Source organism: Protobothrops mucrosquamatus, unplaced genomic scaffold, assembly GCF_001527695.2.
Source record: "Protobothrops mucrosquamatus isolate PMUCROS unplaced genomic scaffold, P.Mucros_1.0 scaffold2621, whole genome shotgun sequence".
In the NCBI taxonomy this organism is placed as follows: Eukaryota; Metazoa; Chordata; class Lepidosauria; order Squamata; family Viperidae; genus Protobothrops; species Protobothrops mucrosquamatus.
Genome location: NW_015388675.1, coordinates 50,533 through 77,636, shown reverse-complemented (window position 1 = coordinate 77,636; position 27,104 = coordinate 50,533). Strand labels below are relative to the sequence as shown.

Here is a 27,104-nt window from a genome sequence, read left to right as displayed (position 1 = left end):
CCCTGGTCACGGCCGCCAACTGGTCATCCAGTGTCAGCCGTGAATCCAGGAGAACGCCCAAGTTGCGAACCCGATCCGAGGGGGCCAAAGTTTCGCCCCCTATAGTCAGCGATGGCGTCAGTTGACTATGCCGAGGCGCTGGTAGCCACAGCCACTCGGTCTTGGACGGGTTGAGCCTGAGTCTGTTCCTCCCCATCCATCAAAAGCAAGCAACAGTCGCCAGCAAATGATGCCTCTCTCCTTTTGCCAAGACAGCTCTCGATGAGAGACGTCGGTCTCCATATGAAATAGTTTGCATGCTAAGCCTCTCCTGGAGTGATTATTCATCTCACGCTGCCGCTCGTTCCCTCTAAGTCTGAATCCTCACGTTCAAGTCCGGCTTGGCGGAATCGCCCGCTAGGGGTCACTGCTGTCCTTGCACAGTTAACGCCTCCTCCCCTGCCGGCGCTGCTAAGGCAGGGAAGGTGAAAGGTTGGCGGGAGCAAAAAAGGCGGAGGGAGACAAAAACGCCGGTTGGGCAGCCCAGTCTCAAGCCGGCACCGCGGAGGGGGTGTCAGAGGCAGAGTCCTCCCGGGAGCAAGTCCGACTCCTCAGCCGCCAAGGAAGCGGCGCGCCGGCAGCTTGAGCGGAGGCGTTGCTCGCCTTGACGGGAGCGCGCGGGAGCCGCGGGCTGCCTCTGGGCTGGGGCCAGGAAAGCGACCGGCAAGTCCGCCCAGCACCCTCCTGGGCCATGCTGGCAAAGGCGGACCGAGAAGACGAGCCTCATCCGAGGAGGAGGAAGAGAAGGTCGGGCAAGGAGACGGCGCTGACATCTCGCACGCTCAGCTCCTCCGGCCGGGAGAGAAACTAAGCAACTGGAGCCGCCCCGGGGCAGGTGGCGTTTTGTGACTGCTGCGCCTGGGGCTCGCTCCGCTTTTCGCGGGGGAACTTTGCCGGCAAGAGTTGGGCTACGAGAGGAATCCTGAATTCTTGGCTGTTTCCCCGACGGGAATACCCTACTCGCGGGGCGTGGACAAAGGCCAGGAGAAAAACGGCAATAAGAGCCATACGGTGTGTCTCTGCCGCCGCCGCCGCCGCCTTCCCCGGATTTCAGCGCCGCGGAGAGAAGGGCGTGTGTGTCCGAGTAGACGGGCTGCGTCTGGCTAGAAAGCGCAAGCTGGTTGTGCTTTAGCCACAGCGGTGAACGGGGTCCGTACCTGCCAGCCCGCCTCTTCACGCCCTAGCAGCAGGAGGAGGAGCAGCTGCTTGGTTTGGCTTCCCCCCCCCCTCCTCCAGGTAACCCCCGTATTCCCCGATTTTGGATAGGAAAAGGCGGAGGTTGGGGGTGTGCGCGCTGAAGGCGGGGCGGTTTCCCTTCTGCCCGGATCCTTCCTTTTCTCTCGCCGTACAAAAGAGCAATCCCCGAGGGAGGGTGGGAAAGGGAGGGGAACGTGGGTAATTATTAATCCCAGGGACTCGGCTTGGAGGAGCTGCGCTGGAGCGCCCGGCGTTGTGTAGCAGAGGAAGAACTGGAGCTTCCCGGCCGGAATGCTTTTCTTAAGTTCTTTTTTGCGCTGGAGGCTCGGCCCCTAGTAGGCCTTGAAGGATGACCTGCTTCTCTTGCGGTTTGCCTTATGTTGGGATCCAGAGGGAGCTTGCTCACTCCCCATTTATCCCCGGCACCCGTGTGCTTCAGAGGCCGAGGGATTCTTCGAGCTGAACTGTGAACAAAGAAGCCCATAGGGCTAAAGGAGCGTGTAAAACTTTGCAATGGATTTACCTCTGACAACTTTATTCTTTTGATTTCGCTCTTTGCAGCTCGGCAATGAATGTATAGATATAATTCCCCCCCCCTCACTTACAAGGTGGTAAGGATTTGGGTTTTTTTCCTTTTTTTTTTTTCTTTTTGCAGGATGCCCGATGAAGATTTAACCTTTGGTGTAAGCCACCCTTTTTAGTAACGCGTTGAAGACAAAAGACAAGCCTGCTTTTCTTCTCCACCTTTGGCCTGAGAGAAATAAAAAAATTGCCTATCAGAACGGAGTTATTTGGTTTCCCCCTTGAAGTTACATTCATCTCTTTTTTTTATCATTTGCACTCTGACATCAAGACACTGGAGCAGCCATGGGCTGCTTCTGTGCAGTGCCTGAGGAATTTTATTGTGAAGTTCTACTTCTGGATGAATCCAAATTAACCTTAACCACACAGCACCAAGGGATAAAGGTAAGTGCTGCCTGTTCTATTTTTATTAGGTTACCTTTGTCAGTAGTGCTTGAAATGCTTTGTCTAGTGCTAAGCAATAGGGGGCAAATCCACATGGAAACCCATTTCTGAGAGAGTGCTTATCAAAACAAAGTGGTTTCTAATTACAGGGATATGGCCATGTCAAGTGGCATTTAACTTTACATCACATTCCATGACCCAGGAGAGAATTGTAATGATAACAAACAAGAAACAGATGAAAGTGTTAAAAATGAGGGTGGATTTGCTGCTTTCCTTAAAACATGTATTGTGTATAAACTACTAAACCCTGCAGCAAGGGAAGAAATTCTCAAATTTTAGTAACTCTCAATTGTATAAAGTTGTATATTAAAACACTTTTTTCCCAGATGGCTTATTTTCTTTAGATAGTTTACCTCGTGTTATAATGTTCACTAATTGTCAAATCCATGGCAGCTAGATATCCTTGCTTTATGTTTATATAAAACTAGCTCTTTTTTTAAAAAAAAATGCATACATCCGCAAAGATACGTCAAAACTAATAAAATTATACTTAGGGCTTGCATAAGATACATGCTTATCAATGGTAGTTAATATTAATCAGTACTTGCTGATTAGCTTTTAGGTTCAAGAATTTTGATCCAGATTATTTTTAAGTATAATTTTATTCTGGCTGACTTCCAAAAGAGCCTCATTTATTTCCCATAAGTTTTAACTATCCAGTAAGGTCAGTGGAATAAGGGTGCTTAATTTCCCTTTGAAATATCTCTCAGTCAACAAAACGGTAAAATGCTATTGCAACTGAAATGCTTCCAAATAATCCATTGTTTTTTTTATTAGTGCTAAATTGGGGGGGGGGGGAGGACACTAGCTTTCAACATTCCCTCTAAGGCAATAAGCCACTTTCCCTCATTAGAAAGGAAGAATTTATATATAAATATTTTAGTAAATTTTTGAATTCCAGTTTTGCACAGATATAAATGATAGAGCAATGAGTTTTCTGTCTGAATATGAAGTGCAGGTTTTAAACTTAAAAAAACATTTCTGCAGAAAATTAGAATTTAAACAGGGCTTTCTTTTGAATGAGAAAAAATGGATCGTTCTGGAAGAGCTTTAAATATATAGGAATCTATGTCTTCCTTTGGCTGTTATAATGTATAATATATTATAAGCTTTGTATATCAAACTTGAGAATAACAAATGGATCACACATTTATATCAGTGATGACTATGTATATTTGTCCTTAGAAAATAAAACTCTGAAAGTCTATAAGAAAAATGTCAAAAATCCACAGTAAGCAGAAATGTATCACAGTATCTGTAGGAAAATATACTTGTAAGGCATTTATTTAATAATTTACTTGAAAACTTAATCATGGGTATTATTATCCTGTCTGAAGTTGACATAACTGAGTTTTTAAAAGGTGGAATAATTTGCAATCCTATATTCCTGGAAAATTATTCTCACTAAATCTGAGGGAAATATTATGTTTTATATACATATGGAGTAGAAAATAATATTAGACTGACTTGCCAGTTATATGGATGCTATGAGAATTAGTAGTATAATTACATTTAAGGCAGTGGTGGGATTCAAATATGTGAACAATTGGTTCTCTGTGTGGATGCCTCTTCCGGAAGTCCATTCTGGGCCTGGGCAACAAAAAATTAGCTACTGTTCTGCCGAAGTGGTGCGAACCGGCTGAATCCCACCACTGATTTAAGGATATAGCTAAGATAATTTCAGTGCACAATGAAACGTGACTTTTCAACTAATACGTTTGCAAACATGGACTTTTAAATATAATTGTCCAAGGAATCAAACTTGATGGGAAAACTGAGATTGCCACTTTGTAGTATAACTGAAATAAATGGAACTAAAGTACATAATAAGCAATAATTGTGTAAACTTCAGAATGTTTATATCTTACGGGCTTCATTGAAATTTAATCACAGGTCAGTATGCAGGGATTTAAATGAACTTTATATGTGATAATTGCCATTAAATTAAAGGAATTTATTTTTAAGCATTCTGAAGTTTGGTGAAAAAATTCTCTGGAAATTTTTTTTTGATAATTAAGTATGCTACTGGTTGAGGCACCAAGCTAGAAAGTGGGAGACTGTGAGTTTAAGTCCTGCCTTAGCCATGAATATCAGATAGGTTTGGGCCAATCCCTCTCTCAGGCCAACCCACCTCACAGGATTGTTGTGTGGAAAATAGGAAGGTGTGTTGTATATGTTCGCTGCCTTGAGTTACTTGTAAAAATAATAAAGGTGGGTTATAAATAAATAAATCTGATGAGCAATTCTTTGCAAGTTCAACAGAATAACTCATAGAAGATATTTTATTTTTTTAATAAATGTGCAAAGACATTCCTATAGTATAGCTAATACCTTTTGTTACGATTACTTTTTATTAAATATAAAAATATAAATAATTACAGGATAATTGTGAAAACCAAATTAGATAGGCTGTATAAAATAACCTTTTAAATAGTCTTGCACATTTTATTTTTGTTTGTATTTTGATTATAATGGCTATTAGAGCTGATCAGTGTTTTTTAGGTTCAGTTCCAAAAAGGTGCTTTGGAATGCATATGAATGTGACTGGAATACCTGTTTGAAACGCTTTAAAGCAGCTGCATTGTTTTTCCAGGATTTCATGGCTGCTCTGCCTTGTGATCTAGGGAATATGCTGCCATGTTAAAAAGTTGAAAACTGTTGCTATGCTTATGACCCACATACTTCAAACAACTTTTCAGAATTGAATCCAAAGTTTTGCAGTCTTAAGGACCATACCGTAATAAAACTATTAAAGGGGATCTACATGAGAGAAATTTAGAAGAATGCAATTGTTTGTTTTTAATCTATATCTGATGTTAAATTTAATGAACATGTCATCCTAAAATCTCAGAATACAAATAACTTTACAGTATATTACAAATCTGAGAGGAGAAAATTTTAACTTTTGTACATTACAAATTGTTCATAAGTTGATTATTAATTGCAGGGATATTTCTATTCTGTTACAACATTTTTCTTTGTCTAAATCTTATATTTGCAAGTAATAATTCCATCAATTCATTATAGAAACAGTTTATTTCAAACTGGTTTACTTTGTTTAATGTTAGAATATCTCTGAAGGTTTAATGTCCATAATTCTAGTTAGGAGCTGTTATGTGAATCTTTAATGCCTAATTGGAGATAAAGTAATTAATCCATTTTATATAGCCCTTCGAACAGACTGTGGAATCCATGCCATTTTGGATCTTTAACTTGCGTCTATATTGTTGGTAAGCAGGAATTATAAGAAATGCAGTTAAAAATTCTATAGCACCAGAGCTTTTTCATCTTTGCCAATATTTCTGTCATGTCGATGATTCACCTCCTTTCCACTTTGGAATGTCTTAAAACAAATTATAGTTACTTGAATTCAAGTAATAAAAGGGTGTGATAACTGTAAGAAAAACATTTAGAACCACTGTGAATTCCTTAACTGAATGTGTAAGAGCATATATCTTAAGGAAAACTGTCATGCATGATGTAAATACTGTAGGTGCGTGTGTATAGGGCAGTGATGGCGAACCTTTTAGACATCGGGTGCCCAAAAACTGCCCCACTCCCCTGCCTCAACCCCCACCCGGCCGCAGGGCCACCTACCAACTCCACGGCCTGCCGCAAATCGGCCAGGCCGATTTGCGGCAGTGCCATGGCCACACCCTCTGCCCGCACCCTGAAGCATCATCGTGTGACGGGGTGCGAGGGCGGAGTCTTGTCCCTGCTGCCTGACTGCCATGTCCTTGGCTGTGCTGCTCCGCACGGGCCATGCCTAGGGGTGATTCTCCTCCACGGGGGCTGCTGGTGAGGAGGGGCCGCGGGGGGATGTGGGGCTGGGGTGACGGCGCGCGTGCCCACAGAGAGGGCTCTGCCGCCTCTGGCATGCGTGTCATAGGTTCGCCACCACTGGTATAGGGAAACAATGTGAATATGGGTCCTAATGATGCAAAATACAAATTGATGCTATGATGAGTTAAAGATATAATAATTTGTACTGCTGGATCAGGAAATTAGATAAAGACAATGTAGCTTGAAAGCAAGACATTCAGCATATAAAATTTAATGATTTTTTCTTAGTGACTCTCATGAATTGATTTAGTTGAATGCAACTATAACATCTTAGAAATTAATTGGCTATGTTTGATTCACCTTAAATGTCTTCAAGGAGTAGAGAAACAAACAACAGAATGGTGTACAGACTGATCATAAGTGTACAGAGTTAGAAATAAGGTCTGTAAGTTTCTTTAGTGCAGTCTAGACACTTGCCTTATATTTTTAATAAAGTAATCATGGATCCTTTTTTTCCGTTTGTTTTCTTTTGCCTTACCATTCTCTTTTGCCTTACCATAGACCCACAAACAGTATCTGGGAATAGATAACAGGATCTGTCCAGGAATGGATAAAAAAAGTAAAACTTCCTTTTGTGGAAAACTTTTTCTCTCGTTTGCATACATGTAAATGCATAATGACAATATATATTTCCACACTGCTAGAAAACATGTACAAATCTTTTTTGAGTGCTAATAAGACTTATATCATGATGATGATGATCCATTCAGTCAAATCCGATTCTTGGTGATTCTATGGGCTAGGTCTCTCCACATCTTCAGATCTTGCAATACTTTGAGTTTTTCTATGCTCTGGCTGGTGTCAGCTTTGATAGTGTCCAGCCACCATGTTCTTTGACGCCTGGTGTCCTTTTACTGCTAACTCTTTCAAACATAATTGCTTTCTCCCAGTGAATTCCCCTGTGTGACATGGTCAAAGTAAGTAATTTTGCTTTCTAGTGATAAGTCTGGTGTTATGCACTCCGGTACAATGATATATCAATATAATTGCTTATATCGATCAATGCAGACTTATATCAATGAGCCCATAAATGTATTAGCTTAATTAGCACCCAGATCCATAGTGCTACAGTTTTATGTAATATTGGCTGTGTTTTCAAGTTTTTCCACAATTTTGTCAATCAGGCTATCCATGATATACTCCACACAATTTTCTAGATTCATGTTGAATCTTAAATTAACTATCTGAACTGAGTTTCCATGTTCTAGTGTAAGAGGATGCTTATTTAGTATTTTATTCTGTTGTGTAAATACAGTAATTGAAACAGCTTCTATTTTGCAAGTATGAATGAGGCTTTGGCCTACTGATTGCCACAGAACTTTCTTCCTTTAGTTGAGTTTATAAGTTATGGTAGCTGTAATGAAATGAAAACATTTTGGATAGCATTCCAAAGATAGTGGAAGTATTTGAATTTACATATGGTTAGCTGATCATGATTCAATGTCTATATGATGTACTAAATTAATCATATGGAGACATTTATGCAATATACTGAGTCAGAGGGTCTCAACTTTTTTAGACATATTTAGTACATATTTATAACTTATAAAATGCTTATAATTGATGTGGCCAGTCACAGCATACTCATACTAAAAAGCAAGAAATTATTGTCATTTTCTAGGAATGCCTAGAAAATATGCCTATCTTGTAGAGTCTAAAACACAGGTCTCCAACCTTTCTCAGTTGGCGGATCAGAGGGAAAGCAAGGGGAAAGCATCTTACGTGCGTGCGCGCACACACAAACGGCACCGCAAGCACGCGTGACACAAACGAGGAGATGCTAGTGCCCACCTTAAAGTGCAGAATTAAATCTGAATCTAAAACCAGATTATATTTCAAACATACTATACAGGTACTTACAACCATTCCTTTACTGACCATTTGAAGTTACAATGGCACTGAAAAAAATGATTTATGATCATTTTTCACACCAAATTTACTGAACAACTGCAGTGTGATTCATTTAACAACTGAGGCAGGAAAAATTGTAATATGGGGTAAAACTCAATAACAAAAATTTTGGGTTCAATTGTGGTTGTGGGTCAAGGACTACTTGTGTAAAAACCTACTGTTTTCTCCCATCATATGTTATTAACAATAGTCTTGGGTTTGATAGTCTATTCAGATGTGCTATTTTAATTTATTCATTTACATCCTGCTATTTTATAAGCTGAAAGTGGCATGTATAGGAGTTATTCCTATTTTATTTATAACCTGAAATTGGAGGCTGGATTAATAATAGGCTGGATTAAATGAAAGACTTTGGTTGAAAGTCACTGAGTTCTATGTAATTTGAATGTTCTGTATAGCACAGGCTTCAAAATGCATCACTGGCAAGCCTCTCTTAGATGAAAACCTGAAATAGAGTCAATAACCCTAGTTAGTGTTGTATAGCATCTGTTTAGGTGCTTTTCTATCACAAAGCTAGGACATAATTTTAAATTTTATTGAAAAAATATCCAAGAGCAGCCAGCAGTGACACTGGAATTCATAGGGCAGATGGATACCATGGAAATACTAAGGATTTCATGTAGCAACTTAGTTTTTTCGGTGAGAAATGTAAAAAATGAAAGCATCTTATTCCATAACAATATATTGTAATAGAACATACGCTTTTATACAATTTATTATTAATATGGATATGCTTATGATGAAACTGAATTTTTAAATATATTTCTTTTTGAAGTATATACCATAAATTCTCTTCATATTTCTGATACTCATTTATAAAAAGCTAAAAGGCACAAAGATTTTGTAGAACTTTTCATAAATTAACCATTCTCTAAAATCTGCCATTATTTTACACAGATTACTAATTTTTGCTGCATCTTTACAGATGAGACCAACTATTTTGAATTCTCAAAGGAATTACTATGTAATGAATGAGTATTAAGTCATTTTATTTTCCCAGAGTGCATCTAACTAAATTAATGGAACTGGCATGACAACGCGGTAGAAATCCATTAATTTTTAAACGAAGTTACCTCCTGGCCAGTCTGAGGTTTGTACAATTGACAATCAGTTTATTATTGAATAGACTTAATTTCTGGCTTCTTAATGATTGCAGACAATACCGTATTTTAAATTTTAAATAATTTTCCTTTAACAGGCTTGATTTGGACATTTGTTATAGAAGTTGTAAATGTAAGATGGAACTGTGGGACTATTCACTTTACAATACAATATACTTGGATTTGACTCATAAAAATTACAAACTGTAGAGAAATTACCAAATGTAGCATTGTATTTGTAACAGTTGGGAAACAAATTTTATAATATTTTCTAGAGTGAAAAATGCCAAACCTATTTTGGTTTTCACTATCAGTAAATTGCCAATTCAATATTTGATTATCATTTGTTCCTTGCTTAATAGAAATCAGTATAATCTAGTAACGAACAGGCCAGAGATGTCAAAACTATGTAATCTGCATTTGGGATACTATGTTTAAAGCCAAAATATGTAGCTTGATTTTAAAATTGAGAAAGCAAAATTCATCAGCATATTACCTTATTTCATCCTATAGCCATGAGGCAACTGCAACAAAGGCTCTACTTTGAACCTCAGAAAGAAAAAACTAAGATTCCTACATTAGCTATAATTTTCAATTTTACTATTATATATTCTTTTAGTGAAGTAGATTCCATGAGTAGGATTGTTGAATGAGCGAATACCTGGATAAGGAAGTATAAAAAAAACAAATGGAATTGAAGATGAGAACACAAGATGTAGCATTCTGTGCCTCTTATTTTTAAAATTCCTCAATGGACTATTAACAAAACACTAAGTAAATATTCATGGCATTACATCAGCTCATCAACAGGAATATTCTTACAAGCCAGAACAATATGGGACCAAATTTGGAGTGGTGGGAGAAACCAAGAAAAAAAAGTTTGAATATGGGCAGAATTCATCTGGGTGCTGTGGTGGAAAAAAAGTCCAGAAAAAAACTTTCTCAATGCATCAGGGCAGGAAAAGTAGTTGGCTAGCAATTTGGAACGTTGCTGACCAATCTATTCTATGCCCCATCCTTCCTCACATGACCCAAAACAGCCTCGTACTTCCTAGTTCCTGTATGAATCAGCCATACAGATAAGCACCATGAGAGAATAGCAGAAGCACATAAATGGGCAGGATATGCTACAATGGGCACATTCTCCTGATTAGATCCACCCTTTCCTCCAAGAGAGGGAATGTATGCGCTTAACTCAGAAGCATGCATACATACACATGCATACATGCACAAATAACCCAAGATAATATGATGCACCCTGATTAAAGATGCATATGTGCACACAAGCACAGAGTATGTAACTTTTAACAAGGAAAATTAAGATATTTCTTTGGTGATTTTTATTAAAAGCACTAGGAAGAATTCATGCTGTTCCCTACCTTGAATTAAAGAAAGCAGAAGATGGGTGCCACAGTGCAGAGGTTTGTGTTCTTTTTGTATTAGTTACATGATTTATATATCTCTATCCTTTTTTCCCCCCTTCATGCTGTTCTTAGCTGCAGAAAGCAAAACATTAGCAATTTTTCAAAAGTCTATTTGCCTTCCAATATTTTTAAGGAAATGGTTTAGATTTTGATGTGAGGACAAAAGGTGATAAATCTGGTTCCATTATAATTTATATAGTTCTTCCCATTCCACAGCTACTCTTTTCAATTAAAAAAGTGCCACAGGGTCCTGCCACAGATTGCATGTACCTTGTTCCTTAGTATACAGTGGATTAGTATAAAGGAAAAGTCCAATGAAGTCACTTAACTTTTAGTAATTAACAAGGTTAATTTGTATGCATGCTTCCTTGATTTTATTTATTAAATTTAAAGAAAAACATGCTGAAAAGTTACCATTTCAGTCTGAGTATAGCCATATAATGCTGCCAAGTCAAATGCTGCTATTTAGTGAAATCTATCTTGATCTGCATCATTATTAAACACACCCAACCTTTCCTAAATATTTCTGAAACAGCAACTTACTTGGCTTCCTTCCTGACTGCTTTGTTGAACTTTGTTTCTGTTAATGTGTACCAAAAATTATGCTTTCAAACATAACAAGGATATTTCACTGCTGCTAGATCACAATCACATTCTTTTCATTGAATCTTGTGAAGAAGCCTTATTGAAATGCAAAACCATAAACCAATGTTGGTTTGATACATTGCACCTAATGCCATGCAAAATGTTTGAATGTCTAAGAAAAGTGTAATTGTTCTATATATATGTTTTATGGACAGCCCAGATATCTTTTGGCCTTCAATTTGCAAAGTTCATGCAAAGGCTTTCTTAATTAATTTTATTCTCCCCAACAAAAGAATTGAAAATGCTTGGGCCCTTTTTATTTATTTATTTATTTATTTATTTATTTATTTATTTATTTATTCATTCATTCATTCATTCATTCATTCATTCATTCCATTCCATTCCATTCCATTCCATTCCATTCCATTTCATTTATAGGCTGACCATTTTGCCGTCCAAAGAGACTTTGGGAGTCTAGAATATGTTTAACAGTTCTGTTAAATGTCCACAGGAGAAGGAATATCAATTAGAGATGGTTCTGTAAGAGGTGACATCAGTTTTAGCTATTATAAATATTTTGAAAAATAGGAATTGTGGGTTGCATTGTGTCCACAGTATTTTCCTATTTACCTTGTCAATCCTCTGCTAATTTTGGGTGGAGACAGTTAGGACAAGTCTTGAGTTGTTTCTCCACTTGTAGACCTACAAGTTTGACTCCTGTCGCTATTAGATGCATTTTCAACTTACTCATATACTCATACTGCGGTGCACACATTTTTGGGAAAAGCTGCATGCAGTATCCCAAAAACTGGAGGCAGCATTGTTCCAGAATCTAAAAATAAATAGTCAAAGTGTTCTCCTATACTTTTTTGGAATGGTATAGTCCTATTCAAAAGGCATTTACTTTCTTATTGAAAAACATACCTATGTTTTGCCTGGTTCTAATTTCAGCTTGCTTACCATCATCCAGCCCAACATTATGCAGGCACTGGCTAAATAAATTAACTTTTTCTTTGGGGATAATGTCTGAAGGAAGAAATGTTAACTAGGTTTAAAAATATATTTAGGGCAATCATATTTCCTTTGTTAGATATGCTGCAGGGGTTTCATACGGTAGACACTAGATTTCACTTAATACCGGACTGAGTACAGCTAAGGAATACTATTACTCCATCCCACACATAAACACTATACAGAAATTACAGGACTATTTTGCTTTGGAAAGTTCTGAGTTCAGAAGCAATTTATTGATTTCTCCATAGTAGAAGAACTTTATAATAATGGCCACTTAGCATTGAGTGATAAAGATTGTATTAAATTACACTTCTAGAATAAAGACTTTTGAGAAGAACTACTGAAGTATTAGTGGAGTGTTGGTTTGTTAATTTGGTATTAATTAATTAGATATCATTGGTTCTGCTTTGATTAAAAATCACTATTTTGATTTTATTGTAGCAAGATTATGTACATCTAGATCTTGAGATAATTCTCCTCCCAGAATAGATGTCTTGAACCTTGCAGTTCAAGGAAAAAGAAGCCAAAATCTGAGAGAGAGGGAGAGAGCACACAAGAGGGAGAAACCCCAGATATATGGATTCAGACATTTGACACTTATAAGATCATTGTGAAGAAAAACCAGTTCTGATTGCTAAGAGTCGACATTTATTTGGGAGCATGTAATCAATCAGTCAAATCAATCAGTCAGTTACTAGCCTGACATACTCCTTGTTGATAATTCTTATAAAATTATCTTGTGTTTGGCTGTAGGAAGTTTAGAAAAATTTGTGACAAATATCTTGTCTTTGTCATAGGTTAAAAGAAAAAGAAAAAAAAAGCCCTTCTGGATTGTAGTCAGTACATATAGTCCTTGAGTTATGTCATGGAACCACATCACTTAGTGATGACAATCCAGGTTGTCTTAAACTCAAAGTACTGTATTATTAGGTGGGAAGTGGAGGGAATCTTAGGATAGGAGCACAGGGGTGCTGCAAGGGAGTGGGGAAGACCCAGTGTAGGCCATGTATGAGTTGGAGTACTGCAGTACAGTATAAACTTAGGAAAGCCACGGAAAGTGTGTGTGTGTGTGTATGGGTGGAGGATGTATGCGAGCGTAGGAAGTCTATGGAAAGGGAGTGGGATGTATGTGTAAGCAAGCTGGGGAAAGAGGATGCAGGGCATGTGTAAGCAGGGAAGCTGGGAAAAGGGTACGAGGTCTGTAAGCAGAGGGAAGCTTAGGGAAAGACATGTTGGGGTATGCAAACTCTGAGCAAAAACATGCTGGAGAAGTAAGGCATTTATGGATGTGTGTCTACGTACAAGTGCAGGGAGGCTCAGGGAAACACAGCGCTACTGGGTGTGTGCAATTGTGAGAACGCAAGAAGGCCCAAGAAATGAGGGCACTGGTGAGCGAGCAAAGGAGGATGAAGGGCGCAGTGCATGTGAGCAGAGAAAGGCTGGTTGGGAGGCTTACCCATTATACCCCCAGTTTGGGGGAAGTTAGAGAATGTCAGCAGTGGCAATCGTGTGACTGTAGGACATTGCAGCTGGTCATAAGGGTGAGCTGGTTGCCATCACCCAAATTTTGTTCACATAACCATGGGGATGCCGCAACAGCCAGGACTTCGAGGACTGGTCTAAAGTCCATTCAGTGCCATTGTAACTTCAAATAATCATTAAATTAAGGATTGTAACTCGAGGACTACTTACATAGTGTTTTGAGATGGTATGTTCTACATTATATATATATGAGCCAATCAAAATAATAGACTGGATGACTGTTGAAAATTGATGGCTAACAGGTGAGCAGGCAAGTTACATTTTGTCAAACACAAAATAAATATATCTTTGGTTTTTTGCTTCTTTTTACTTGCATGAGCTAGAGGCAAAAATGGCATCTGAACTAATAGTCTGCATCTACTTGCCAGCAAGTGGGAATAATTTAATTATTTTGTGTTTTACTATGCTCAATGAGGATAGCAAAGTAAACAGAAATGCACATATTGGTAATATCTTTGCCCTTGATTACTTTAGCAGCTGATTTTTTGTAACATCCAAAATCCCTTTCTTATTCAAGGGAGATAATAGTGAAGTTTACAAGATTAGCATATTGAATGAATACAACAAATGGCTTTGATTGTGAAAACTTATTTTTTGCAAATAACTTTGCAATTAGTTCCCAAGTTTAATACCAGAGGCACATCATTTACAGGTAAGTATTTCTTTATCAGTGTCTATAGCAGCTAGTTGTCATTGCAGTTGTAAAAAATATTTCAAGTACTATTTTAATTAAGTTTATATTAAATATATTCATCTTAATTCTCACTTTAAAACATGGTTAAGCTGTGAATACTGTGGAGGTACTCTTTACTGTCAGAGAGTAAGGCTGGGAATTTTGCATTTTATACAGTTTTTATTTTTGAATGTCTTGATTGCTTTGAAAAATAATTGTCATTTTTTCTGTGAGGTGGCTGCTGAGAGTGCCATCCTTTGACTTATGGTTAAATAGAAGTCTTTCAAAATCTGCATTCCAGTGCCTGTATATATCAGCTTGGTTTAATTTTACAGGTTAGTTTAAAATTGTACTGTCATTGCTTGTTTAATTTCTCTTTAATTTAATGTTTATCTGCATAGAATTGAAGTAGAGACTATCAGAATTAATTTTCTGAGTTCTAAGCCACTACTGTATTTTCTCAAATTTACTTCTAGAGTTTTATAATTGGTTTGACACTTCTGACTGCTCAGCGGTATGAACAGAAATTATGCACTATAATTACGCCTTTGCTAATGTTTCTATTTCTTCCCTGATCACAGAATGCCTTACAAAGTCTCATAAACTAGCAAATTGGAGACATAACATGTTTAAATACTGTAATGGATTTTTCTCAAGAAATACATTCAAGTGCTGTTTTTCCTCTCTCTCATATTCTCACTTTTAAATTGCTTACAAATTATAGTAGTTTATTATCCTGTATTGTTTCTTAAGTTATCTTTAAGTTAAACAGTTGATTAATTCTTCAGTAAATTAGAAGCATAAAAAATTTAAGTTTTATCTTAAGTACCTATACCTATAAAATGCATTTTTAGATTATTAGTTGCTCATATTAGCTTCCTTCTGTTATTAAGTGGTTTATTTAACACCTGCTGATTGTTGCAATTTACAATGGAATAACAATTGCTAACAGGTAATTGCAATCCATAGTTACAGTTCGGGCTAATGTAGTAAATTCAGATGTCATTATATACGTTCATATTTTACATGGTCTTATATTAATGAAGCAGTTACTGTTTTTTCTAGTAAGATAGATATATCAGGCATATACTCACTTTGTTCTACTGAGAACTATAAAGTTTTCCACCCAGATTAGTGATAACAAAAGAATGTGTGAATCTCTGTCAATCAACTTGTGCGTTATAATAACAAACTTGCTGTGAACAATTTGAAAAGATATTTAATATACACTTTCTGTTTTGTGTTTTCACACGCTGAGATATAGGGACAAGTATCACCTGCAAACATTTCCTTTTGTCTACATATTAATTATTCTAGTATTACCTGAATTAACACTCAGGAAGTACACTTGGAAATATTATATGTATTTTTATTTTGTAATGCTATTTCTGATGTCATTACACTGCAAAATCATTTTTAGACATAGTCGTACTCTAAATTGAACTGCTAAATCAACAGTTTGGATAATTTGAGGCATATGGTGTTTCAAAGAACATTCTAGTATAAAACAAACCATGTGGTAAATTAAAAGTAGACATGTATAATGTTCACTTGTACTTTTATTCTTCTGTTTGTTCATATTCGGGCCTCAATATTAATTAGCAATATCACCTACTAAAATAATACATAGATTTCACTGGTTTATCTATTCAATTAGAAATATTATTATTTAATTAATAAAGTTTGCCACATACCTCAAGTTCTAATCTGCTTTGAGAAAATATATACTTGCCTAGAGCTTTTTATTAATTGATCCCAAGAGACTGTCGGTTTGAATATTGGAAAGTAATGCATTTTTCATTAGTAGTGTCTGTGCAGACAATGAATTCACAGAAATTAGGCTGACTTCACTGAATTGCAAACTTTTGAATGAGCATGAGATGGCAGTAAAGAGTTAGACCATTTTGTTTCTCTTTGCTGCCACCTGATGATCATTTAATTTTTGCATTCCAAATATGTAACACAAGTTAGGTAATATTTTAATTGTTGCTTAGAATAACATTGTGTATATTTGTCCAAAGACATTGTGTAATGCTACATTAAGTTAATTATATTAACACATATTTTTGCTGATGTTTATATAGTACATTATTTAAAATTTCTCTCTTATTTGCAAAGCATTTTTATATACCTCTGCTCAGTACATTATTCTTCAAGTATCATAACTGCATATCACAGAATTATTTTTCAAATTCTCTTCTCCCTGTGTTTTCACACAAACAGTTGTAAAATAGATAATTGCATGCATCGTATTGTTCACTACAGTAATATTTTATTTTCTTCAGAATTATCAGATGCTTGGACTGCCTACACTTTTAATTTATTTATTCTTTATTTTAAAATATTTATATGGTTATCCATCTTAAAACAACAATAAAACTATAAAAATAATAAAAACTAAAAACCCAGTATCCCCCAGGTATCCCAACAACTCTCTACGGTTTCCACTACTCTACTCCGGTGGCTGGGTAAAGAACCGGGTTTTAATAGCCATCTGGAAGACAAAGAGAATGGAGGCTGCTGGGTCACCAAAGGGAGGCTTTTCTATAGGGTAGGAGCAGCCAATTTTCAGGGGAATCATGGCAAATTGAAGATGTCTCCATGTAAGAGAAGCCAACGACTGTGGCAAAGACCGAAGAACCAGTAAGTAAACTGCTTCTTTAGAACTTCTCTGGATAAGGAAAGGCAGGAGATTGTCCACATCTGCTTTGGATGACTGTTCCTTGGGAGGAGACTGCAGGACAGACGTTTTCTGCAGATCTGAATGCCAGAAGATAAAGAAATTAGTTATTTTGCTTGCAGCAGTGGTGGAGATATTTTAAAGGACACTAAGTTTGCAAGCCTCATTTTCTAATCACTTTTGGAAATTGTCTTTAACCATCTGAAAGCTATAAGAGACCTTTAACATGACAAATTTGTAAATTTGCCAAGTGAATTTAGTTTCAACTCTGAACAAAAGAAAAATTGCAAGCTTAAGAATTTAAACAATTTGAAATAAGCAGCAACAAGCTAAATAAGATTTTGATCTAAGAAATAGATTAAGGGTCCAATTAAATTTTGAATATTGACTTTTACTGTAAAATTTTGGAAGGAACCATACAATATCAATAGCTTCTCCTAGGAATCAGAGTTATTTTAGTTATTTTGGTTCATAACAAAGATAAGTGACTATGATTTTAGAAATTTGATACTAAAGGGAATAGAAGATTCTAAGTAGAAGGAAAAAAATACAAAGTTTAGGTGTCAGTTAACCTGGACTTAGAAAGTGACACAAGACATCATAACATTGGAAATATTAAAAGAGATCATTGAAAAAAATGGAGGCAGAAATTAGTACCTATAATATCAATAGTGGCAATAATGATGTCTGTTTCTATGGATAGATTATATGCAAAATATATCAATGAGCAAATTACAGATGTGGAGCATTTTTTGTCTGACAAAGTACCAAAAGGGGAACTCCAAAGACAGACCAACAGAATTATTTGTAAAAAGGTGCTTTATTGGATATACAAAAGGGAATGGCTGAAGTTTTAAAAATTAAACAGGAAATATAAATAAACGAAGAGAATGACCTGTGCATGCTTCTAAAATTATTCAAGAGAGGTGATGTGGCACACATGAGCACACTGCTGTTTTGAAACAGCTGCCTCCTTTTTTCAGGTATTACCATATATAAGCCTGTAAATTGACATAGATGCTTTAAAGAATGATATTACAGCAGTTTTTTCTATGAGTTAACTTCCGAAGTCTGAAAAAAGTGTTAGCTGCTTTAAAGTGTCATGTTTGCAGCGTTGGAAAATATTATTTTCAAATAGTTTTAAATCATGCACTGCTATATAAATCAGGTCTTGCAGATTTGAAAATTATTTTCATCTTGAGATTGTCAAAGGATCACTTTTATATAGAAGGTTAAAAAACAAAAACCCTAGAACCACAAAGCTAGTGAGAGATCCCAGAAGAATTTCTGTCTAGTTCAATAAATAGGCCAATAATATAGTCCAAAGCATAGCCATATGAATAGGCTGATGGATAGCCATGGGAGAAGAAAAACCAATTGCTTATATAAATAGGAAAAAACCAAATAAATTATATTTTAGTATCAATAATGTATGATGTCAACAATAGAAAGGAGAAAATGTTTGAGCATATAGATACACATGATATGAAAGGATTATATTAGAGGTATGGTGTTGAGCGTGTCTTATATGTTTTGTTATTGTAAATCCATATTCCCTCTTGGAAGTAGAAACAGCTCTAACACAGCAGGAGATACTACCCTACCATATGTATAATAGACATGAGAAATCTATTTGTTTTGTTAATCTGATTCTAATCATAAATATATTTCAGACAAATGCGTATTTGTATTGTCTTTGCTAACAACTTTAAATAATCTCTATAAGGTTAAACATGTAACTCACTAATCTCTATAAGTTTTGTTTATAAGTTTAAACATGTAACTCGTTAATTAAGTTCTACCTGTTTGTCTTGGTAAATATTTGCAGAAGCATCCAGTTTTAAATTAAATCTATTTGCTTGAACATGTATTCTTCAAATTGAGATCTGTTTAGTTACTGGCCTTAGAATCAAACTTTGATGTTGCTTTTTTAAAGATTTCCCTGTGGTATATGATATTGATTGCCAAAAAGCAGAAAGCTTCAGCAAAATTATTATTAATTTTAGTAAGATGGGAATTCAATGAATAATAGAACACAAAAATATGTTTTTTTTCCTTAGTATGCTTCTGAGATCTTTTAAAGCATCATGAGAATGAGGAGCCTGCCATTCTCCAAAGACCCACCCCCATTCTCATGACACCTAGAGAAGACCTCAGAAGCTTTGTGAAATATTGTGAAAACAAAGCATCACTTTTTGGAGAATAAACGGCTCATGCAATTTGAAGAATGGCATAATTGGTCTTGGGAAGAAGGGTTGCCATGATTAGCAGTTGCCTGCATTACAGATATATTACAGTGAAACTGGGCATGCCTCACCAGCAGCAGGAGGAAAATAACCAGGGTCAGCTGGGCTGACGGAGTGCAGAGCAGTGAGGGTAGCTTAGTTGAGCTGCGCTGCACCACACTGCACCACACTACTAGGCTTTAGCTTCCTACCACACTGTTGGGGCTTCCTGGGCATTTGGCACTTGCCAGAGTGCAGGAACAGTGGCCCGAGCTGGGACAGTGGAGGCTTTCAGGGATGGTTGTGGCTTTGCACTGCACTGCAGCTCAGGAGCTTAAGTGTATTCTTTCCCCGACCTCCCTGTGCTTGCATTGCAGCACCCCCCCCACTCGCATGTGGTCTAGGCTGGGCCTTTTCAACCACACACACGCACACACACACACATGCATCCCTGCAATTCCTTTCACTTAATGATTCACACATCTGGAGTTACAATGGCAACTAGGACTTTTGGGATTGTGGTTGCTAAGCGAAATGATCACATGATATCTCACTTTACGACCATGGTGATAGAAATTCCAATGCCAATTGTGGTTGTAAGTTGAATAATGCCTGTATTGATAAAATGGTTGCAAATGTAACAAAGGATAGATATGAGCAATGTATGCATTCTTAATTCCGATTAAGAGAATGAATGAGTCTTTAAAACACTAAAAAGGAATTCAGGGCTTTTTTTTTGTCATAGAACGCCCAGAACGGAGTTCCGGCACCTTTTTTGGATGAAACCTTGTAGGGTAGGCAAGGCGGGTTGTATGACATGTGTGAGTTCTGGCACCTTTTTTTTTTTTTTTACAAAAAAGGCACTGAAGGAATTACTATTGCATTGACAGAATCACCTGCTATAATCCCACATTATACTTTCAAAGGGAGGTTGCACTTACTATACAATTGGTGATGATGCTGGCTTAAATTGACTTGGAGTGGGCAGCTTTCCTAGTAATTGGATGACAGATAACTTTTGGAATAATTGGCTTTTGAATGTTTGGAGGATTTAGTGATACTCTGCCGTTGGCACAGGGAAAGAAGAGTATGATCACATCACTGGTGAATGATTTGTAAATTCTACTCAAGTATTTTAATTAGTGACTCAGTTTAGAAGATAAATCACTGAGGAATTATAATTTGCAAAAGCAGTTGAAATTAGAATATCAGGTGGTCTTTTAATTTTTTTTCTTGGGTAAATATTTCTGTTTCTGACATCAGAAATTCAGCAATAGAATTTTCCTTTCCACTCAGTATATACGTGCCACAAAAGTTTCACACTGACTTTATAATTGCCTAGTATCAGCCGGTTAAAAATGTAAAAGTGCTGTCAGGAAACACATTTGGTTGCTTTAATATTTTAGAGATTGCCATATTTTCTAAATATTCAAATACTTACCCTAGCAAGCTTGTTTTACAGATTTTTTTCCATTTTCTTTTCAAAATATTTTAAGTATTTTGCCATATTTTAATGAACCATTTTACTCCTGTCAAACGAAAAATAAGTCTCTTTTCTGAAGGTTCTAGCTGTTATTTTATGAAGCTGGTAGAAACCTGCCTTTCTGGTTTTGACTGCTGCTGCATTATAAAGCACAAATTTATGACTCATTTTGAACAATTCTTTTTTTTGCTGTTGCTGATTTTTCAAATCTTTCCTAATCAGAATGTAAGCCTCTACCAGATTTAAGTATAAAGTCAACTCTTTAAATTTTAGAAATATTCCTAGTCCAGATTGGTTATTCGCTGTTTTTACCCTCTCCCTCTGATGGAGTTTTCTACCCAAATTGTGTGTAATGATCAGGATTGCACTCTGTTTAGAAGCAGGATGCCACATTGTTCCTCAGTTTTGCTTCTGGTTCAGCTTTCAACAAAGCAGGGCACTCTCAAAAATCTATACAGCCGTGTTATGCAGTCAATGACCTTGTTTATATAATTTGTTTAACTCAGTCAAAGGGGGGGGGGCATTAATGTGTCATGTGAACACTTGACTGCAGTGATAGAGTGCAAAGATTAGTAGAGATTTCATTGGTCAATCATGTTCAGACAAAGTTAGTGGCGCTTGAGGCTTTTCTCTTCCTACTGCTCAAAGATAAGTGGATAGTGCCACAAAATTAGGGTTTCTCTAGACACAATAGCTCTATTCTGTACCCATCACACACAGCCAAAGAAAGTGGAGCAGGAGCAGAAAATGTTGGGGATAGGTATACTGTTGAATCCCATTGGGCCACTAGTGATTTGCATATATTTTTTCTCTGATTCTAAAAATAATTAGAGGAAATGGCAGTTCCCCATCCTTTTGTAGGGACTGGGAAGATACCTAAAGCAAGTACTGTCTGCTTGAGTCCATCATTCCTGATCATGCTGGTAGAGCAGTGTTCAGTCTGTTACTTGGAGAAATGGATGACTGAGTCAGTAGTGTTGTTCAACCAGTCTTGATAGGACTTTTGCAGAAGGAAAAGAACACACCTACGCAAATGCACAAACATGCTAATTACATCATTATATGGTTCTTGCTATCCACTTTCTATGCTTGCTGGGGATTCTAAGAAGTTATAGCCATCAGAGTGCTCTACCTTATATGTTCAAACATGTGCCCTACTCTTTTATGAGTAATGCAAATTATAACAGTCTTAACCCTGGGTGGAAAAAGCTCTGATACTGGTTGAATATGCTTTGCATTACAATGTCGACATGATAGTCATCACGACTCATTTCTGGAGTAGCTTAATTTCATGTAAGAATTTCACTGATTTCTGTAAGATGCAGATCAAGTGAGAGGTTCTGAATACCAACAGAAACATTGAAAGTATAGGATACTAATGTGGATTGTATATGAAAAGTATCTGTAGCAGTTATTATATTTGCAGCAGCAACCAAAAAAGCTAATACAATCCTAAGTTGTATAAACAGAGGCATAGAATCAAGATCACACTAAGTACTAGTACCACTTTATAAAGCCCTAGTAAGACCACACCTCGAATACTGCAGCCAATTTTGGTCACCATATCACAAAAAAGATGTTGAGAGTCTGGAAAAAATTCAGAGAAGAGCAACTAAGATGATCAAAGGCCTGGAGACCAAAATGTACGAAGAACGGCTGCAGGACTTGGGATTGGCTAGTCTAAAGAAAAGAAGAAATAGAGGAGACATGATAGCAGTATTCCAGTATCTGAGGGACTGCCACAAAGAAGAGGGGGTCAGGTTGTTCACCAGAGCACCAGAGGGAAGGACGAGAAACAATGGTTGGAAGCTGATCAAAGAGAGAAGCAACTTGATTGTATTGTTTAACAATTAGGTTGTTAATTTGTTTATTATTATTTTTAATTTTAATTTGTTTAAATGTATGTTAAAGGGGAGTTAAAGTGCGTTATGGACTTGGTTACTTAAATAGTTGGTTAATGTTAGTTAGATTATGATTATTATATTTGTAACCCTGTGTTCAGCTTTGGGAAGTGGGGGAGGGGGAGGGGGGCTTGGGGGGGTATGGGGGTTTATATTGTAATTTTTTATAAAACTTTTAATAAAAAAAAAAAGAGAGAGAAGCAACTTGGAACTAAGGAGAAACTTCCTGACAGTGAGGACAATCAACCAGTGCAACAGCTTGCCCCCAGAAATCGTGGGCGCTCCATCAGTGGAAGTTTTTAAAAAGAGACTGGACAATGACCTGTCTGAGATGGTATAGATCCTCCTGCTTGAGCAGAGCTGGACTAGAAGACCACCAAGGTCCCTTCCAGCTCTATTCTATTCTAGTGCACTTCACTCCTCCCTCAGGTTGTGCGTGGTGACAGCTCCTGGTTGTTTTGCTGGCAGCCCTTCCCTAAAAAGAATCTCACTAGCCCATGGGAAGATTGGCCACGCCAAAAGCCAAAGCCGCAATGGATCAATGTGGGAGAGGTCCTCAGTACCCAGAATCAGGTTCCTCCTTCCTCTAGGACAGTGTTGGCGAACCTTTTAGAGACTGAGTGCCCAAACTGCATCGTCGAGTGCTGGGTGGATGTGGCCCATTGGGTGGGCGTGGCCCATTGGGTGGGCATGGCTGCTGTGGTAACGGAGACTGGGTGGGACTAAAAAGTTCAATCAATCAATTCCAACTTTGCAAGATCTTTTTTTTCCCCGCGAGAAGTTGAAATTGAACCTTTTTTTTTTTTGCACACGGTGGCGGAGGCCTAAAACGAAAAGGTTTTATAAAACCCAGCTGAAGACCTAGGACTGGGGCGACGGCATGCGTGCCCACAGAGAGGGCTCTGAGTGCCGCCTCTGGCACCCATGCCATAGGTTCGCCACCACTGCTCTAGGAGGATGCCTGCTCAGCTGCCCCACCCCAAAGGAGGGGCAAGAGGAAATTGATGTGCTTGCTGCTGCTCAGAGGGTATTAGGGTTAGGGTTAGTCCTTGATTGAATGGGCGGAGAAATGTAACTTAATTTATGTAAAGTAAGAATTGCACTGTATATATTCTTTTCACACTTGGTTGGACTTATGAACAAAATGGACTTACAAACAGCTTCTTGGAACGTAACCTGTTTGTAAGTAGAAGGCTGTACAAAGTTATATTTTTTCTTCAAAATATTAATGTTCAATATAGATTGAAACTGATCTTATACTCATGCTTTTAAGTCTTTGTTTTATGCTAGTTTTCTGAATAATGTGTTTTAATTTTGTCTTAAAGTAATTAAAGACAGGTGTTACTTTATGAACAATATGTACATTTGAACATTAAGTTAAAATGACTTTGGGATTCTTTTTTTTTCTCTGGTTATTTTATGTTGTTTCAGATGAGATTTTTCTCTGATTCTTTTTTTACATCTAAACTGTATGGGTGTGCTTGATTGTTTATTTAAAGCCTATATCCTCTCTTTTCATGTTGTTGGCACATTAAGTACTAAATGCATGATATCTCTCATTTCTTCATATTTAATTCTGTGTTTAGCCTTTTTAAAAAACTTGTTTATGATTATATGATAAAGAGAAACATAGGTGGTATTATACTGATATTTTAATTATAGAGTATCATACAACTTTCTTCTTCACTGTCAAGGAAATTAGCTAACAATATGTACTTACACAGTACTACTAGTAAAGTAAAATAAATTAGTTTTTTCTTACAGGTAGTCATAGCTCTCATTGCCTGAGTTGTTTAGCAGCTGTTACCACTATATACTAATGCCCTTACAATAAACCAGTGTTACTAGTATCAACTAGCAATGCATGCATAAATATGCCAAAGTTGAATTCATTAAATCACTCTGTCAATGGATTTGCCTGATGTTTTCCCTCTTCCCTTAGGGAATCTGAAATCACAAAGTGTTGAGGATGTGTGAATACAGGCAAGAATGAATAATGCAGAATTACTGCAGATCACAGTTTGAGTACATAATTATGTGACCTCATGATATTAGAGATTAAAAAACTTGTCAATATAATTGCTCAATCTTTTCTATAAAATGACTGGCGAATAAGACAGAAAACTTTCTTGTCATTGCAATTTTTGTTAAAGACCAGTTCTAATAATACAGTCTCCTCTGGTAGACTTATCTAGCTGAATGCATGAATGCCACTGTGTAGCCAACAAAAGAATGAACATTTGTATGAAAAGTCTCTGCACATTCTTTCCCACAGAAATCAACGAAAGGGTCGGTTGTCCTGGGCTACGTATTTCGGCATTTAAACCTCATTGAGATAGATTATTTTGGACTGCGGTACTGTGACAGAAGTCACCAGACGGTGAGTAAAGTTACAAGAGATTAGATATTCCAGAATAGATAGCAGAGTGACCTTTTTTTTAACAGTTCTGTTTTACACTGTCATGTGCTGTCTAGGCAAGTTAGTTGTTAAACAGATAAGATCTATTTCCCATTAGAGCATGCAAATTAATATTAAGTCAGGAATTCCTTTGGAGGGGACGGTTAGTCATTAACTGTATAAAAATTGCCTTTCCTATTCAGAGGAATACAGTAGATCCAAGTCTCAAAAGACTAACATGTCAATAAGTAAATGTTTCCTAAGAGGAAGCTCACAATTAAAATAGATTTATATTAATGCTGAGATTATTCAGTTGCCTGCATGTTATTTTTGAGTACCCCCAAACTCTCAGTGCATAGTCTGATTAGCCAGTTTTTAATCTCATAATTCTTGAGGGTAAATATGTATGGAAGAATAGCATGTATTGGAATTTCCCTGCTCAATAGATCCTTGCATTTGTTTGATTTTTATAGTAATGGGAGTCAAAAGTGCACATCCTGTCCTGAGCTCAAGGCTTATTCTAGATGAAATACTTGACAATAGGGAAATAAATTTCACATGATACAATTTATCTTGTTAACTGTTGAAACTAGGAGAATTGTCCACATATATTACAGTGCTGAAAAGAAGTCATACAGTTGGAGTGATGTGAACACGATTGTGCATGTTACACATGATTTAACTTGAAAATTACCGTATTTATCGGCGTATAACACGCACTTTTCCCCCCTGAAAATGGGCAAATGATGTGTGCGTGTTATACGCCGATATAATGTTAAGAAGTGGTAATAATATTAATAAAAAAAAGTTCTGAGCTACCCTTATTTTGCTTCAAAGTTCTTTATTTGAAATTTAAGTTTTTTTCCTGAAATTTCCCTCTTAAAATGAAGGTGCGTGTTATACGCCTGTGCGTGTTATACACCGATAAATACGGTAAATATGAGCTTTCCAAGTTCTAAATTAATGGTTTCCAGTTAACTAAAACTTCATTATTCAAAAGAAATTACCCCAAAAAGTTTTAACAGCATGATAGGAGTATTGTATTAATTATTGGAAGAATTCAGTGGACCTAGTTTTGATTTCAAGCTGATTTTAAGGCTAGATTTAGATGTTACAGTTTAGGACATCAGAATTCATATGCGTTTGTGCTGCTATTCATCTATTAAAACAGTAAAAAGCTCATGCTTTTCTTCCAAAAATTATTAGAATAGCTCCATATTTAGAGGAAATTGATTTAAAATTATATGACTAACACTTGTAGTCCTGCAGAGAAATAAATATATATGTAGCTGACTGGCAGAACTAGATAATACTAATATTGACAATAGTTGTCATGGGGAGAAGAAGCAAAAATAAAACTGATCCTGTGTTTCAAGTTATATAAACAACTCAAGTAAAACTGGTTAAAAGACCATAATTTATTGTATGCATTCATACCTGGATAATATTATATGTTGAAATGAGTTATACATTCTAGTGAAGATAAAGACTTTTGTGATAACATACACTTGACATCAGATTAAAAATTATGCAAGTGTAATATATAGACCTGCAATTTACAGTTATGCATCTAGGAAAATATTCTAGTGATTAAATAGAAGCTCATTAGGATGTGCAATGATAACTTCAACTTGTCTACCTATAGAAAAACCCCTATGTGAAATAATTATTATATATCCCTTTTCTGTGGGCATACATCTGTTTTTTTATTAATATACTAATAATACCATGGTACTTGGGAACTTTTCTTATATAATTTGCAATATTAGATGAATAAAGATATAGGAAATAAATAATTGCACAGTAAGGAAACTACCCTATATACATCCCCTGCTCAGGCTATCTATGAATGATACATGCAAGCATTATTACCAGGGCTTTTTTTCAGCCGGAACGCGGCGGAACCGCGTTCCGGCACCTTTTTCCGGGCCGGCCGCACCGGAAATAGCCCCTCCCACACCGGAAATAGCCCCTCCCAAATTTTACTTGCATTCCTGTTCTCTAAAGGGGCGGTCCTAGGGTTTGATGAGGGCGTGGCCAGGTTTGAGTTCCGCCACCTTTTC

At 36.9% G+C, this 27,104-nt stretch overlaps 1 protein-coding gene across 1 annotated transcript in view; it reads left to right on the top strand.

Moving 5' to 3' along the window:
• The first annotated feature begins 2,060 nt into the window (after positions 1–2,060).
• LOC107296058 (band 4.1-like protein 4A) overlaps positions 2,061–27,104 on the top strand; it is a 39,581-nt gene continuing 14,537 nt past the window's right edge. The window contains exons 1-2 of the mRNA XM_029285965.1: positions 2,061–2,202; positions 24,919–25,023. Coding sequence (XP_029141798.1) covers positions 2,104–2,202; positions 24,919–25,023 — 204 coding nt within the window. The 5' untranslated portion in view covers positions 2,061–2,103. The remainder of the gene's footprint in view (positions 2,203–24,918; positions 25,024–27,104) is intronic.